This window comes from Cydia fagiglandana, chromosome Z (genome assembly GCF_963556715.1).
Source record: "Cydia fagiglandana chromosome Z, ilCydFagi1.1, whole genome shotgun sequence".
Taxonomy (NCBI): Eukaryota; Metazoa; Arthropoda; class Insecta; order Lepidoptera; family Tortricidae; genus Cydia; species Cydia fagiglandana.
Window position 1 is genome coordinate 41168622 of NC_085959.1, and position 17570 is coordinate 41186191.

At 40.8% G+C, this 17570-nt stretch overlaps 1 protein-coding gene across 1 annotated transcript in view; it reads right to left on the minus strand.

Annotated features, from left to right (window-relative positions):
- The window catches only part of LOC134678420 (U7 snRNA-associated Sm-like protein LSm11), a 72794-nt gene that overhangs the window by 36742 nt on the left and 18482 nt on the right, over window positions 1-17570 (minus strand). The window contains exon 2 of the mRNA XM_063536995.1: window positions 5980-6092. Within this exon, the coding sequence (XP_063393065.1) occupies window positions 5980-6092 (113 nt within the window). The remainder of the gene's footprint in view (window positions 1-5979; window positions 6093-17570) is intronic.

Below are 17570 nucleotides of genomic sequence, written 5' to 3' on the forward strand. Positions count from 1 at the left end.
AATTACGGTCCAACTCTAGGCCAAGCGGATCTCAAAAAGCGAGTATCCACTTGCACTCTTTAAAAAAAAAGTCGCTGACGTAAGCAACAGTGTAACAGTTTCAATCATGCCTTAATAAGCTGCAAGCTGTCAAGGTGAACAGACGAAACGAGGAAGTGAACAGCGTACAAGGGTTACGTGCGCGCGGAAAAAGGTCGTATGCGACGGTGGGACCGGAGAGCGGTTCGACGTTCTAGTGTGGGGCTAGAGCCAAGATGGCCGCCTTGAAGGCAAGGTTGTACGGTCGGGAGAAAAATTGATAGTTTTATTAATAGAGAGTTAATTGGGCGAATAAAATGATCACATATAAATAGTCAGGGTTATGTTTGTTAAAAATAATTATAAATTTAAATATGGTCAACGGTGTTTATCAATGTTAAGTAATTCTATTTAAAGCGACATATGCGTGTTTCGAATAAGGCTCCTTAAGATGCAGATCTGATCAGTTTTCATGAGAATGTTTATGCGTGAATTTCGCGAATTGGATAAACATTTTCACGTGGCTGCTTTATTTCGAATACATAATATACTTTTAAGGGTTCCGTACCCAAAGTGTAAGAAAGGGACCCTATTACTAAGACTGCGCTGTCCGTCTGACCGTCCGTCCGTTCTTCTGTCACCAAGCTGTAACTCAAGAACCGAGATAGACAGTTGAAATTTTCACAGATGTATTTCTTTTGCCGCGCTATAACAACAAACTAGTTGGTTGCTTTGGGGTGTGCGTGTTTGGTTGTTGTTGTTGTGTAGGTAGTTAATGTTGTTGTATGAAGTTTATTTTGACTTTAGCAAAAAGTTGGCATAATTTTATAAATATTCTGGTTTTCTATTCTATTGCTCATTAGCGTACTCTGCACATTTAAACCGATGTTCTTCCAGTTCGAATAAAAGCACCAACAAAAAATGTATTATACAGTAACTTGTTTTGCAAACCGTACACACGTGCAAGTACAACACGCAACGACAGTGTTTATGTCTCATTGGCCTTCGATGCCGAATATTTTTAAACCCACTCGATTACTATTGATTTTTGCGTCTTGCTTACATACTTAGCACATGTAGTGTAATACCTACATATAAAACTCATCATATTATATTTAAGAGTAAAGCTTAGAACGCACTGCGATTAATTTCTTGCGTTTTCAGTCAAATTTTTCTTGCGGTTTCAGTCTTGCAACTGCGAGCGCTGATGAAGCATACCGTACGTTACACTTTCTGCGGTTCTTAAACTGCAATAAAAAATCGCAGTGCGTTCTAAGGCTCAGAATTGTCAGTGTAGCATTTTCCATATTTGGCGGTCATCTGCTTTCTTTTTGACAGCCTGTAACTATTAAATTAAAAATAAAAAAACCCTCGCATTATGCACAAAAAAAATCCATTTCATATCAATAATTACATCATTTTGGAAAAGAGCTGATTACCCTTTAAACTGCTGCATAGATTTTTATTAAACAAAGCTACGAACTACGAGTAACTTCACTTTCTATCCGTTTGAGGACCTTACAACAGAGACACAGACAGACATTGGGATCGAACGTGGAACACCCACCTTTTTGCGTCGGGGGTTATAATTAAAAATTGAAGGGATGTTTACAAAAACAACATAACTGACTACACTGGTTGACACCTGAAACGATTAACAATGTTCTTAAAAAAGTGTCAACCGCTCTAAGCAGTTATGTTGTACATCCCTTCAATTTATAATTCATAATTGCAATTTATAATTGAAGGGATGTTTACAAAAACAACATAACTGCTTGAATGCCGAGAACTCTTAAAGGCGTCGTGAGTCGTACGTGGTACCGATGGCGCCAAAAACGCGGCGCCAAAAAAATGTATTTCAACGTTTTTGTGGTATAAATCTTAGATCTACCGGATCCACATAGTTGGATTAATTCCAAATTTCCTATTCTTAAATTATAAAGGGCCGTATTATAAATAAACGCAGAATTTTTCCTACCTCCTTGAACTTAGCATTGGTTTAATTTTACACTTTAAATAGTTGTTTGAAGGTTCATATTTACATAACATTGCGATTGGCTTATAAGTCCTTGCGTGAGTTACGCAAGGTACATATTTAAACAGGCCAATTCAAAAATATGAATATTATTACAAGTGGATAAGATGCATAACTATAAATACACATTTGACATAGACTAATGGATGCTAATATATTTAATATACTGAAAATAATCGGAAGTATTAAAAATGCACATAGCAGTTTTATTCGTACACTACGCAATTATTTCATTGTGTAAATAAAGTTTGCCATAAATATAACTAAGTTTCTTTACACAAAGAAAATGACTAAACTCTAGACGGATTAAGGGCGTCCGCTAGGTGGCGCGGTTACACGGAGCGGGTTAACGAAAAATAGTATGAGCAACGCTAACTGGCGCGGACGCGTGCGTCGGATTTTACCTACATTGGCACCCGCGTGCGTGCGCCCGCTCTTTGTCTCGCGCCAGCTAGAGGACGTCCAAGGGCTACCCCACATAAGGGCCCCCCCCCCCACATCTAGCGTCTTTCGAGCGTCGGCGTCTACAACTGTATGGCCGCGCTCGACGCAACGTCGACGCAACTGCGCAGCGCCGTCATTTTCCATAGCGCTGACCAGACACCGACAGACGCCGACGCTCGAAAGAGCCCTTAGCGTCTTCTGAGCGTCGGCGTGTAAAAAGGCGTCGCCAAGAAGTGGCGCCAACGTTGCGTCGAGCGGCAGCCATAGAGGTGACTGGACGCCGACGCTCGGGAGACGTTAGTGTGGGCTGGCTTTATGGCCCAACTAAAGTTGAAAGACGAAGTACGCGGAAACAATTTTTACTGACAATTTGTCAAACTATCTTCCAGCCTACTCTTTAAAGCACTAGAAAGAGGTCATTTGTATGAAAATGTATATGTTAACTGACCGGTTTTATTTGTTAAATGTAGCCTCTGATATAAATTAGAATAATACTCGATTATAGCAATAATAAAATGATAAGCAGGTACTTCAGTTCTAAATACATACATACAAGCACATTATGATGTGATGTCAGTGGGCAATAACGTTAACAAATTAGAATTCAAGGTAGCGTACTTAGCAGGGCTGTATCTAATACAACATATGTTTTCTGTCCGTGCGTGTCTGCGTGTCTCTAGAAATAAATCATACATGATGTTTTACAGTACATATGGTGCTACTTTACCCCCCTGGGGTGGTAATTGGCACAATACGTGTATATGTTGAAAATTTAAAAGGCCATATGTAGATTCAGTGACATTCAAAAGTGCATGCACAGCCATGCATGCCAGTGTACAGTAAAACCACGGTCTGTGAGGTGAGTAAAACGTACAATACACGCGCGAAAAGGTAATTCGCAACTCGTGTCGATTTAAAACACTCCCATCGGTCGTGGTTATATTTATCGGCACTCGTTGCGAAATTCCTACTTTTCGCACTTGTATCATAATGTACTATTTTTTTATTACTTTGGGTGCTATAATCCAGTAACTAAAACTTTTTTGCGTTCCTCTAAATTTTTCCATGACTATATAATGTAATTATACAATTTTCCCTCCATACGGTCCAAGTATTTGTTACCACAAGTAAACCCGCATCATTTTGCTAGTTCCACACAAATGGAAACGTAAACAAGGAAGCGGCAAGGTCGAAAAACATTTATAATCAACGATCCACAGCCGTACGCAATGCGTGAGGGAAAACGCGACCAAATATGAAGGGTTAATTCACATGAATCACATGTCTGTTAGAGCAACGCTCTCAAAAAAGACTGGGAAAATCGAAATTTGCAAATTTCTCTATCACTCTAATTACGCCTTCATTGGAGTAAAAGAGAAAGATGCCCGCAATTTGCGAATTTCGGTTTTCGCGGTAACCCCTCTGTCTACGTCATCAATTTGTATTTTTTTTCTTGTCACAAACCAACCCCTTTGTTTTTCTGTGTTTCTTGTACAGAATTTTTAAGAGTATAGATTGGCGATGGGCCTTGAATTGAGGGTTTTTTCGATCTTGCCTTTTAAAGGGTTATTCAAGAGGATAGTGGACGATTGCATCTTCATACAAACGTAGTCCCCATTTTCCTCACTGGATATTGACTTTATGAAAATTATTTTTACACCATTTAATGTATATATTAAATAAAATAATAGCAATGCAGTTAAAAAAAGAGTCCTATTAATACGCCCGAAGCCTCTTCGTTTAAGCTTCAGCTTGGCCAAAAATATTTTCGATCTCCGTCGATAAATATATTTTTTAAATTCAGTTTTTACTACGTTTTTACAATAGTCCGTCGTTCGTACGCATTTTAATGGATTCCTTTGTATAAAGAAAATTTGTCACGCTTTTATATCAGGGTCAAATTTAAATTTTAATCACCGTTCATACTCTACGAATTGACATTATAGGTCATACTTAACACTTTTTAGTATGGGACGAAGGCTGAAAACGCGAAAAAAAAAATCTGTTTCATACATTCCGGCTGATGTGATGCCGCTGTTTTATATGGGATAGACCTTTTTTTTTTTTGCGGTTTCCACATTGGCCTCATAATAAAAGTTGTTCATATGTCCTTTAAAAGTCACTACGCAGAGTATGAAAGATGGTTAAAATTTCACCCTAGACAACTTTCGTTGCAAAAAGAACTTCTATCTTTTTGATGATTTGACGTAGGTACCTATTTTAAATAATTATGTTGCCAGCCCGTTTAATAGTTTAGATAACAGATATATTATAGCATTTCATATCTCTAGGATTATTCTATTTGTCTACACATGACTCAGTCTAGGAAGGGCCTTGCGCTTGCGACCTATTCACAAATTTAACACATGCGGCCTATATCACCCTAAACACTGTGGAAATAGAGTCGAATTTTGTTCAACTTACACTTAAAAATAATTTGACGTGTAAAGGTCTACGATAAGACTGCCAATGCGGTTAATATAACAGTTATTCGTAATGTAATAAAGTTTATTTCTGCTTCATTGCGTCTATTATAAATATTGTGTTACAAGATGATCTGCAATTTTATTAATGCGGGCTGTATGGCTTATATTTTTAGAGTAATAGAGTCGAATTTTGAGTAATAAGTTTATTTTTATGGATGTTAGCGTGGCCTATCACGATTAGTAGGGTAAGCAAAAACAGCTAATTTTAAAAGACGAATTTGCGTCTCAAATTTGTGTAAGCAAATAAAACTATAGACGAATCAAAATCATAAACTACGATCATAATTTTTTCTATATACAATCAAGACCTAGGTATTTCTTCTTTTCTGTAGAGGAACGTAGTTCAATATGAACCAAATAATTTTAAAACACCGAAAGTAAATGTCTTGTATACTAGACTTTACTAGGGTAAAGAAAGTGACCAAATCCACAGTTACACTTTTCTATTAAGACTTATTTATAAAATAGTTTAAAAATACATAATAGAAATGTTCTCACGCGTCGCGAAACTTCTATCAGTTTGTAGACCTTTTGTTTGTATGAGCGCGCGCGCATCAGTCACCGCTGCGTTTCCGCGTTGGCGGCGCGCCAGGGGTAGACACGTACATTGTAACACCCGAAAGCTTTGAACCGAGTTTAGAACTAAAAGTAATAGGCTACTTTCATGTACCAATAATTTAATTTCAGTACTTCATACCCTGTCACAGTGACCAGTGGCGGATTTACAGTCTTTGCCGCCCTAGGCCCCAGGCCCTGTAGTATTAAGTACTTAGCCGCCCCTTTCTCAGCACCCACAATATAAGCGCCTCTAGTATCTGGCCGCCCTAGGCCTGGCCGAAATCCGCCACTTACACTGACAGTCAGTATGAAAGTCGCTACGGAGCTCGTCACTGTGACACGGTACGAAATGGTAACATGGTGAAGTCTAGCCCATTGGTACCGTGTTTCTAACCTACATTGCGTTATCAACTTGAACGTTTCTGACGTTGCTCCTACCTTGACCCTCATGTTGTTTTTCATGGCATTCCGGAGGGCGGAGAGAGGGCCCGTGACAGTTTCCTCCCGGGTCAGCACGTTCCGCCCCTGTTTCCTCTCGCGTCGGACGGTCACTGTAAAGAGACACGGTATTATATTAACATTCGTATAGCAATATAAGCAATATATAGGTGGCCAAGCAAATCTAGCCAGTAGAAAAAGGCGCCAAATTTAAAAAAATGTACGCACGAATAGTTATCTAACAGTAGAAAATTTGAATTTCGCGCCTTTTTCTACTGACAAGATTTGCTTGACTAACTTTAACGACACCCCTAAAGGGGCCCACAGATTACCAGTTCGCCGAATGATATCGGCCTATTAGTTAAACGCAAAATTTGTCAGCGCCCGAACAACTGACAGGGTGATATCGTCCGGCGAACTGGTAATCTGTGGGGCCCTTAAGAGGCTAATACATATAAGTGAAAAATAAAATTGAAGGATGGTGGATGACCGCTTCTGCATACAAACGTAGTCCTCATTTTCCTCTCTAAATACAATACAAATACTCTTGTTAAGGATTGTAGTCTTAAAATAATTTCGCCTGGCAACATTATCGTTCAAACTTTAAAAAAAAAAACTATACTTCCTCCTTCTTCTCGTATCGCGAATGTAACATGTCGGGCGCATCTCGCTGCGCTAATTATTATTTTCGAATATTATCGTCTCGGTTCATCTAAAAGATTCAATTTTGTCTGTAAACTGTGTGTACTCATTGTGGAAGGCTAATCAGTTGAAGAAGCACTGCTCCTGCTCAGTTTCGGTGTCCACGCTGGTCCAGGTAACTCGGATTCGAGGTAAGTCTAGACGAGCCGAAGGTCTGAGAAGCCTGCGCCAGCCTCCACCGAGAGCTGCACCGTCATCTACAGCTCAGCAAGGTGAGTGCTTTTACCAATTGACCTAGCCTGTCCTAAGTTCCACGGTATATCGTTTCGTATCTCGTCTCGTATTTCGTTTGAATACAGTCCACATAATTTTTAAATATCGAAGTAAAATAATCCCCTTAACATTTTTTGGTCCCACGATCCGGATAACTTGTAAGGTGACCGTGGTTATTTTCGCTTTAAATATCAATTTTCGTCAATAAATTGTTCATTGTAAAATCATAAAAACATTGGAGGGTAAGATTGAAACACTTGGCTTGGGCGTTTTTCCGTTAGTTAAACTATCGAGCGTTTGGTTCATGGACTAAAATTGTGTGTCGAATTAATTACGTTTCTGAACGCAACTTTTAGCTGTCATTTTTGACAAATTGTCAATTGAAAATCATAACCTATCATTGTTATCGAATCAAATAGTTTTGTTGTTGTTTTAGTGATTCAATATACATATTTTTACAAAATAAACATGACACTTGGTGGGGATTCGTCCGAAAGTTTCGACAAGAGCCGTGTAGGTCGGGATTATGCGTTCGTGCGGATGGAGTATATAAAGAGTTCCGATCTGCAAGGTTATTGTTCACAAGATGTAATTAAACTTGAAAGTGAATTTCATGCCTTTCAAATTGAATTGCTTTCGGCGATTCCAGCTGGTGATAGGTCAAGTGAATTAGAAATATCATCACAGTTCGAACAAATGGTAAAATCCATAAAAATACGTTTAGCAGAAATAAAACCTGAAGTGTTAAATAAAAGTGACAGTTGCGGTTCAAGTTCGAGTGTTAAATTACCTAAAATTAATATAGTTCCTTTCGATTCGAAAATTGAGAATTGGGTGTCGTTCATCCAGATCTTTGACTCGCTGATTCACAGTAAAAATATCCCGGCAGTAGAAAAACTGCACTATTTGTTGTCGAGTGTTACCGGCCATGCTTTCGACTTAATTAAAAATTACCCATTATGTGATGAAAATTATTTAATGGCCTATAACACACTAAAATTACATTTTGAGAAAAAAAGGGTGATTGCCAGTATATTTTATGAAAAAATATTAAACTGTGAGGCGGCAAAGTCCAAGACTGCATCGGAATTAGTTAGAGTTTGTCGAACCTTTAAGGAAAACTTAGAAATTTTATCAAAGTATCAATTGCCTGACAGGAACTTTATGTTATTCCATGCACTTTGGTCAAAATTAGATGTTAGTAGTAAGGAAGCTTTTGAGTTGCAACTTGAATCAAACACAGAAATTCCCAGTTATGAGGAATTAATTTCGTTTATTGAAAAGCGGAGCCAGGCATTAGAGAACAGCGTTGGTAAGTCGTTAACATTATCTAGTAAACCAGTGTATAGTAAGCCAGTGTCGAATAAGGCTAAGCCTGCTCTCCTTGTGCCGCCAGTGAGCAACTGTGCTATGTGTTCCGCACCGGGACACAAATTGGATAACTGTACTAAATTTTTGGAACTGCAGCCATTGGAAAGGTTTGCTCAGGTTAAGGAGAGGAGACTTTGCATACTTTGTTGTAGGCCATCACACTCGGTTAAAAATTGTAAATCATCGGTGACTTGTGGCATCTGCAAGCGCAGACACCACACATTATTGCATTTCGAAAAGGATAAGGAGTTGGAACCAACAGCTCAGCCGACCCAAGTGGCATTGGCTGTGCATAATGCAAATGCACCAAGTTTATTCTCGACAGCTATCGTGCTGATAAAAAATAAATTTAATAATTTTGTACCAATTCGAATGCTGATGGACAATGCCTCGGCTTGTAACTTTGTAACATTGAAGTGCGCTCAAAAACTTGGAATACCAATTAGAAATAATTCACCAACGGTGAACGGTGTTGGTCTGTCATCGACTGACACTTTTGGAATTGTCGATTGTGAGATAGTTCCTTCGAATGGGGACTCCTCATGCAAATTTTCGTTTGAAGCGTTCGTGCTTCCCAAGATCTGCCATGATATGCCACCAGAACCACTGAATGTGTCTTCTTGGAGGCATCTGAAGGATTTAGATCTTGCTGATCCGTCTTTCCACACATCTGGACCTATAGACATGTTGGTTAACGTCAACCTTTTCGCTGCTGCACTACAATCTGGCGTTGTCAAGGGCAACGCAGATGAGCCCATAGCTGTCCGCACTGTTTTCGGCTGGTTGGTAATGGGTGAGTGCCCTATAAACGTTAACACTTCTCGTTTTCGTTGTCATAAAGGTTCAGAAGGTGATACTCAGAGGTGCTATCTCGTGTCGAGTCTATCATTAGACAATAATATCAAGCGCTTCTGGGAACTGGAAAGTGTAGATCCTCCCAAAAATATCGTTTTGTCGAAATCAGAAATGTCGTGTGAAAACCAAATGGAAACTTCATATTGTCGCACTCCCGAGGGTAGGATGGTAGTACCATTAACTTATGTCGACCCTCAGGATAAACCCAGGTTTTCAAATTCTCGTGAGATAGCTCTCAAGCGTCTCTTAAATTTAGAGAGGAAATTCAAATTGAATCCTCAGTTTCGGACAGCTTATGTCAATTTCATGGATGACTACCTTAGTTGTGGTCACATGGTGGAAGTTGATCCTCCCTTGTCGTCTGAAGGTCAGTTTTATTACATACCCCACCACGGAATTTTGCGCCCTGACTCCTCCACTACTCCTCTTCGCTGTGTTTTTGACGCTAGCGCCCAGGATTCTTCAGGAAAGTCCTTGAACGATACACTGCTTGCCGGCCCTAAATTGCAAAATAACATATTTGACTTGTTGGCTCGTTTTCGATGGCATGCAGTAGTGTTCACCGGTGACATCAAACAAATGTACCGGCAGTTCCTTGTCGATTTACAGGACTGCGACTATCAGCGCATTTTGTGGCGCCCGTCACCTGATGATCCCGTGAAAGATTATCGTTTGCTCACAGTGACCTATGGTGTGTCCTGTGCTCCATATCAGGCGCTCTGGTGCATATCGAAGTTAGCAAAGGAGTTTTCGTCTCGTGCTCCTCAAGGTGCTGCAGTGTTGGCTAGGGATGCGTATGTCGACGACGTTGTGTCAGGTGCAGACTCTGTCGAGGATGCGTTAGTGTTACGACAACAGTTGGTGGAAATATTATCGTCTGCTCAGCTTCATCTGCGCAAATGGACCTCTAACAGCCCTGAATTTCTAGGAAGTTTGCCTGGTTCAGAGCTGTACTCAGATCAACTTCACAATTTCGAAAACGTCCATGATTTATCGTTAAAAATTCTCGGTTTGTCGTGGCTTCCCAAGGAAGATACTTTCACATTCAAGACCTCCTTGAATGATTGTCGTTGTACGAAGCGATCGATCCTCTCGGACATCGCTCGTATTTTTGATCCTCTGGGTCTATTGTCGCCTGTCGTATTTTTCGCAAAATATTTAATACAACTTCTATGGGTTTCTGGTGTCGATTGGGACAGCGAGGTTCCTATCGCTATCGCTCAAGAATGGCGTAAATTCAAATCGCAATTGGGGGAAATGAGCTCGTTGTCCATTCCCCGTAGAATGGTTGTATCTTTCGTATCGTTACAGCTTCACGGGTACTGTGACGCCTCGGAGAAGGGTTACTGTGCTGTCATTTATTGTCGTGTCGTTCAAAATGACGGATCCGTTGTCGTGCGTCTTTGTTGCGCTAAAACGAAAGTGGCCCCACTTCGTAAATGTTCTATCCCGAGATGTGAGCTGTTATCTGCTGTCTTGTTGTCAGATTTGATTGTCTCGTTTGCAGAAGCTCTAAAAGATTTTCACACTTTTGATGATATCCACGCTTGGTCAGATTCTACTGTCGCGCTGACTTGGATTCGTTCGTGTCCATCAAAGTGGAAAACTTTTGTGGCTAATAGGGTTGCGCACATACAAGAGAACGTCCCCCCTGAAAATTGGCACCACGTGTCTGGTTCGGATAATCCAGCGGATTGCGGCTCCCGCGGTTTGTTACCTGCTGATTTAATCCAGAATACGCTATGGTGGGCGGGGCCTACTTGGCTGTCTAATCCTCAAGAATCTTGGCCGCAATCTGAGATCCTTTCTGATCAAGCCGCTTCGAACGAGCAAAAAATCTATAGTTTGTTCACAGACTAATATATCGTTGATTGACAACATCTTAAGCAGATTCTCGTCTTTACAACGCATATTGCGTATTTTCGCTTATTGTTTTCGGTTCATGCATAACTTGCAAAAATCATTGTCGAAAATCACAGATCCGAACCTGTCGTCTGAAGAAATTACGAAAGTTCTTCACTTTCTCGTGAAACATGTCCAGGAGCGAGCTTTCGCTTCAGAATTGCGGTGCTTGTTGACAGATAAGTCACCCCACTCTCTATCGAAGCCCATGCGGAAATTGGCGCCGTTTGTGGATGAGCGTGGAATGCTAAGGGTGGGCGGTCGCCTGTCTAAAGGAGACCTGTCGTTCGATGTGAAACATCCACTATTATTGCCTCGTGATCACAGGTTGACTACGTTGATCATTGAGGATTACCATCACCGGTTTATGCACCCTGGATTGCAAACATTGCAAAATTTATTAGCCCAAGAATTCTGGGTTCTATCGGCAAGAAGGGCTATAAACTCGGTTATTTCATCTTGTATGAAGTGCTTTCGCGCTCGGCCTAAAGTGGCATCTCCTCCAATAATGGGCAACTTACCATCGTTTCGAATTAATCAAATTAAACCATTTTCGTCAGCGGCAGTAGATTACGCTGGTCCCTTTGATACTTGTTTGGCCCGGGGCCGTGGTCTACGCACATTTAAATCGTATATTTGCGTTTTCGTATGCACTGCCACCAAAGCAGTACATCTTGAGCTGGCCTCAGAGCTCACCACAGAGGCATATCTCGCAGCTCTGCGCCGTTTCATTTCGCGCCGCGGTCGGTGCTCTAGGCTGATCTCGGATCAGGGTAGAAACTTTATTGGCGCATCCAATATGCTCCAAGAATTCATGGCCAAGGCTTCACGTGCAGAACAAATAAATTTCGTTTTTAACCCGCCCGGCAGCCCACATTTCTCGGGGTTAGCCGAGGCTGGTGTAAAGTCAGTAAAGTCACATCTCGCTCGCGTCGTGGGCTCTCAGCGCCTTACATTTGAGGAATTCTATACCATTTTGACCCAAATTGAGGCGATGCTGAACTCACGGCCTTTGTCCCCTGTCAGCTCGGACCCAAACGACCTGTCAGTTTTGACCCCCGGACATTTCCTTACTTTGGAGCCGCTCACCATATTGCCTGAAAGCAACATGGTAGATGCGAAATTAGGTCCACTTCAGAGATGGAAATTATTACAAAAGATCCATCAAGATTTCTGGCGCAAGTGGCACCTCGAATATCTGCACACATTGCAGCAGCGCCACAAATGGTTCGATGGTCAGAAAAACATTGTCGTCGGGACGCTCGTGCTCATTGTCAATGAGCAATGTAGCCCCATGAAGTGGAAAATTGGCCGGGTGGTACAACTCCATCCAGGAAGTGACGAGATTTGTCGTGTTGTCACAGTTCGCACAGAATCGGGCGAACTTAAACGTCCGATAGTTAAACTGTGTCCCTTACCTTTGCAAAACTAGTGTTAATTCACTATCATATAGTCATAAGTATTCATTTTATCGTAGATTTAGATTAAAGTAAAAAATATATAGTAATAGGAAAATAAACCCTGAGCCATGTCGATTCTACTTTATCCTCAGTTGACAATAACAGTACAAACTTGTGGAAAATACGTTGTATTTTGGTGGCCGGAAAATGTTAAGGATTGTAGTCTTAAAATAATTTCGCCTGGCAACATTATCGTTCAAACTTTAAAAAAAAAACTATACTTCCTCCTTCTTCTCGTATCGCGAATGTAACATGTCGGGCGCATCTCGCTGCGCTAATTATTATTTTCGAATATTATCGTCTCGGTTCATCTAAAAGATTCAATTTTGTCTGTAAACTGTGTGTACTCATTGTGGAAGGCTAATCAGTTGAAGAAGCACTGCTCCTGCTCAGTTTCGGTGTCCACGCTGGTCCAGGTAACTCGGATTCGAGGTAAGTCTAGACGAGCCGAAGGTCTGAGAAGCCTGCGCCAGCCTCCACCGAGAGCTGCACCGTCATCTACAGCTCAGCAAGGTGAGTGCTTTTACCAATTGACCTAGCCTGTCCTAAGTTCCACGGTATATCGTTTCGTATCTCGTCTCGTATTTCGTTTGAATACAGTCCACATAATTTTTAAATATCGAAGTAAAATAATCCCCTTAACAACTCTTTATTGCACACCTCAATAAAATAAAACAGAAATAATAGTAGAGGTAGATAAACAACAGGCAGTCTTATCGCTAAAAATCCATCTCTTCCAGACAACCTATGTGTAGAGGTATTTTTACATTACAGAAAATATTTTTACAAAACTTGATGTACCTATGTTAATTATAGTTATTTCCTTCGTTTGATTTTTACGATGTATTAATTATTATAGGGTTAGGAGCATTTTAAAATTATAATAAGTTTATTTCTCGCTGCTAAGTCATATAATAAACGTAAAATCGAAAAAAATGCAAACGTTCCCTTCGTTTGACTATAATACACTATAGCTATGGTTAATATGCAATAAATTGTGTAAAGATATTTTCCATAAGGTCAAAATCTAGGGAGGAAAATGGGGACTACGTTTGTATGGAGCAGCGGTCGTCCACTATCCTCTTAAGATGACATTACTTTAATTTCTAGGAAGTTTGCCTGGTTCAGAGCTGTACTCAGATCAACTTCACAATTTCGAAAACGTCCATGATTTATCGTTAAAAATTCTCGGTTTGTCGTGGCTTCCCAAGGAAGATACTTTCACATTCAAGACCTCCTTGAATGATTGTCGTTGTACGAAGCGATCGATCCTCTCGGACATCGCTCGTATTTTTGATCCTCTGGGTCTATTGTCGCCTGTCGTATTTTTCGCAAAATATTTAATACAACTTCTATGGGTTTCTGGTGTCGATTGGGACAGCGAGGTTCCTATCGCTATCGCTCAAGAATGGCGTAAATTCAAATCGCAATTGGGGGAAATGAGCTCGTTGTCCATTCCCCGTAGAATGGTTGTATCTTTCGTATCGTTACAGCTTCACGGGTACTGTGACGCCTCGGAGAAGGGTTACTGTGCTGTCATTTATTGTCGTGTCGTTCAAAATGACGGATCCGTTGTCGTGCGTCTTTGTTGCGCTAAAACGAAAGTGGCCCCACTTCGTAAATGTTCTATCCCGAGATGTGAGCTGTTATCTGCTGTCTTGTTGTCAGATTTGATTGTCTCGTTTGCAGAAGCTCTAAAAGATTTTCACACTTTTGATGATATCCACGCTTGGTCAGATTCTACTGTCGCGCTGACTTGGATTCGTTCGTGTCCATCAAAGTGGAAAACTTTTGTGGCTAATAGGGTTGCGCACATACAAGAGAACGTCCCCCCTGAAAATTGGCACCACGTGTCTGGTTCGGATAATCCAGCGGATTGCGGCTCCCGCGGTTTGTTACCTGCTGATTTAATCCAGAATACGCTATGGTGGGCGGGGCCTACTTGGCTGTCTAATCCTCAAGAATCTTGGCCGCAATCTGAGATCCTTTCTGATCAAGCCGCTTCGAACGAGCAAAAAATCTATAGTTTGTTCACAGACTCTAATATATCGTTGATTGACAACATCTTAAGCAGATTCTCGTCTTTACAACGCATATTGCGTATTTTCGCTTATTGTTTTCGGTTCATGCATAACTTGCAAAAATCATTGTCGAAAATCACAGATCCGAACCTGTCGTCTGAAGAAATTACGAAAGTTCTTCACTTTCTCGTGAAACATGTCCAGGAGCGAGCTTTCGCTTCAGAATTGCGGTGCTTGTTGACAGATAAGTCACCCCACTCTCTATCGAAGCCCATGCGGAAATTGGCGCCGTTTGTGGATGAGCGTGGAATGCTAAGGGTGGGCGGTCGCCTGTCTAAAGGAGACCTGTCGTTCGATGTGAAACATCCACTATTATTGCCTCGTGATCACAGGTTGACTACGTTGATCATTGAGGATTACCATCACCGGTTTATGCACCCTGGATTGCAAACATTGCAAAATTTATTAGCCCAAGAATTCTGGGTTCTATCGGCAAGAAGGGCTATAAACTCGGTTATTTCATCTTGTATGAAGTGCTTTCGCGCTCGGCCTAAAGTGGCATCTCCTCCAATAATGGGCAACTTACCATCGTTTCGAATTAATCAAATTAAACCATTTTCGTCAGCGGCAGTAGATTACGCTGGTCCCTTTGATACTTGTTTGGCCCGGGGCCGTGGTCTACGCACATTTAAATCGTATATTTGCGTTTTCGTATGCACTGCCACCAAAGCAGTACATCTTGAGCTGGCCTCAGAGCTCACCACAGAGGCATATCTCGCAGCTCTGCGCCGTTTCATTTCGCGCCGCGGTCGGTGCTCTAGGCTGATCTCGGATCAGGGTAGAAACTTTATTGGCGCATCCAATATGCTCCAAGAATTCATGGCCAAGGCTTCACGTGCAGAACAAATAAATTTCGTTTTTAACCCGCCCGGCAGCCCACATTTCTCGGGGTTAGCCGAGGCTGGTGTAAAGTCAGTAAAGTCACATCTCGCTCGCGTCGTGGGCTCTCAGCGCCTTACATTTGAGGAATTCTATACCATTTTGACCCAAATTGAGGCGATGCTGAACTCACGGCCTTTGTCCCCTGTCAGCTCGGACCCAAACGACCTGTCAGTTTTGACCCCCGGACATTTCCTTACTTTGGAGCCGCTCACCATATTGCCTGAAAGCAACATGGTAGATGCGAAATTAGGTCCACTTCAGAGATGGAAATTATTACAAAAGATCCATCAAGATTTCTGGCGCAAGTGGCACCTCGAATATCTGCACACATTGCAGCAGCGCCACAAATGGTTCGATGGTCAGAAAAACATTGTCGTCGGGACGCTCGTGCTCATTGTCAATGAGCAATGTAGCCCCATGAAGTGGAAAATTGGCCGGGTGGTACAACTCCATCCAGGAAGTGACGAGATTTGTCGTGTTGTCACAGTTCGCACAGAATCGGGCGAACTTAAACGTCCGATAGTTAAACTGTGTCCCTTACCTTTGCAAAACTAGTGTTAATTCACTATCATATAGTCATAAGTATTCATTTTATCGTAGATTTAGATTAAAGTAAAAAATATATAGTAATAGGAAAATAAACCCTGAGCCATGTCGATTCTACTTTATCCTCAGTTGACAATAACAGTACAAACTTGTGGAAAATACGTTGTATTTTGGTGGCCGGAAAATGTTAAGGATTGTAGTCTTAAAATAATTTCGCCTGGCAACATTATCGTTCAAACTTTAAAAAAAAAACTATACTTCCTCCTTCTTCTCGTATCGCGAATGTAACATGTCGGGCGCATCTCGCTGCGCTAATTATTATTTTCGAATATTATCGTCTCGGTTCATCTAAAAGATTCAATTTTGTCTGTAAACTGTGTGTACTCATTGTGGAAGGCTAATCAGTTGAAGAAGCACTGCTCCTGCTCAGTTTCGGTGTCCACGCTGGTCCAGGTAACTCGGATTCGAGGTAAGTCTAGACGAGCCGAAGGTCTGAGAAGCCTGCGCCAGCCTCCACCGAGAGCTGCACCGTCATCTACAGCTCAGCAAGGTGAGTGCTTTTACCAATTGACCTAGCCTGTCCTAAGTTCCACGGTATATCGTTTCGTATCTCGTCTCGTATTTCGTTTGAATACAGTCCACATAATTTTTAAATATCGAAGTAAAATAATCCCCTTAACAACTCTTTATTGCACACCTCAATAAAATAAAACAGAAATAATAGTAGAGGTAGATAAACAACAGGCAGTCTTATCGCTAAAAATCCATCTCTTCCAGACAACCTATGTGTAGAGGTATTTTTACATTACAGAAAATATTTTTACAAAACTTGATGTACCTATGTTAATTATAGTTATTTCCTTCGTTTGATTTTTACGATGTATTAATTATTATAGGGTTAGGAGCATTTTAAAATTATAATAAGTTTATTTCTCGCTGCTAAGTCATATAATAAACGTAAAATCGAAAAAAATGCAAACGTTCCCTTCGTTTGACTATAATACACTATAGCTATGGTTAATATGCAATAAATTGTGTAAAGATATTTTCCATAAGGTCAAAATCTAGGGAGGAAAATGGGGACTACGTTTGTATGGAGCAGCGGTCGTCCACTATCCTCTTAAGATGACATTACTTTAATTTCAGTCACTCGTTCCATTCACTTTTTTTAGTGGCCTATATTTAGTTACATATATCCCATTATTGTCATTATAACGACTGGCCGTACACCAATTGATTCCACTCATCCATAACGAGAAATAGTCGCGCATTTATATAAAAATTACGACTAATTTTCGTTATCAATGTAATTATTCAATTGTGTGCAATTAAATTAGCACTTTAATCAGGTATAGATATCTTGATTTTCACCGATAATAAAATATCATTATAAATCACTAACACACATTAATTAACACTATAGGATCAAGAAGAAAAAACCTTTATAAAAATTAAGTCACTTTAGCCGTATAGAAACCGAGATGGTTTTCGGCACTGACATGACTTCCTAACAAAAATACACAATCGCCATAAATTTTTAATGAAGCAACGGTGGCCATCGTAATTTCTCATGTACATT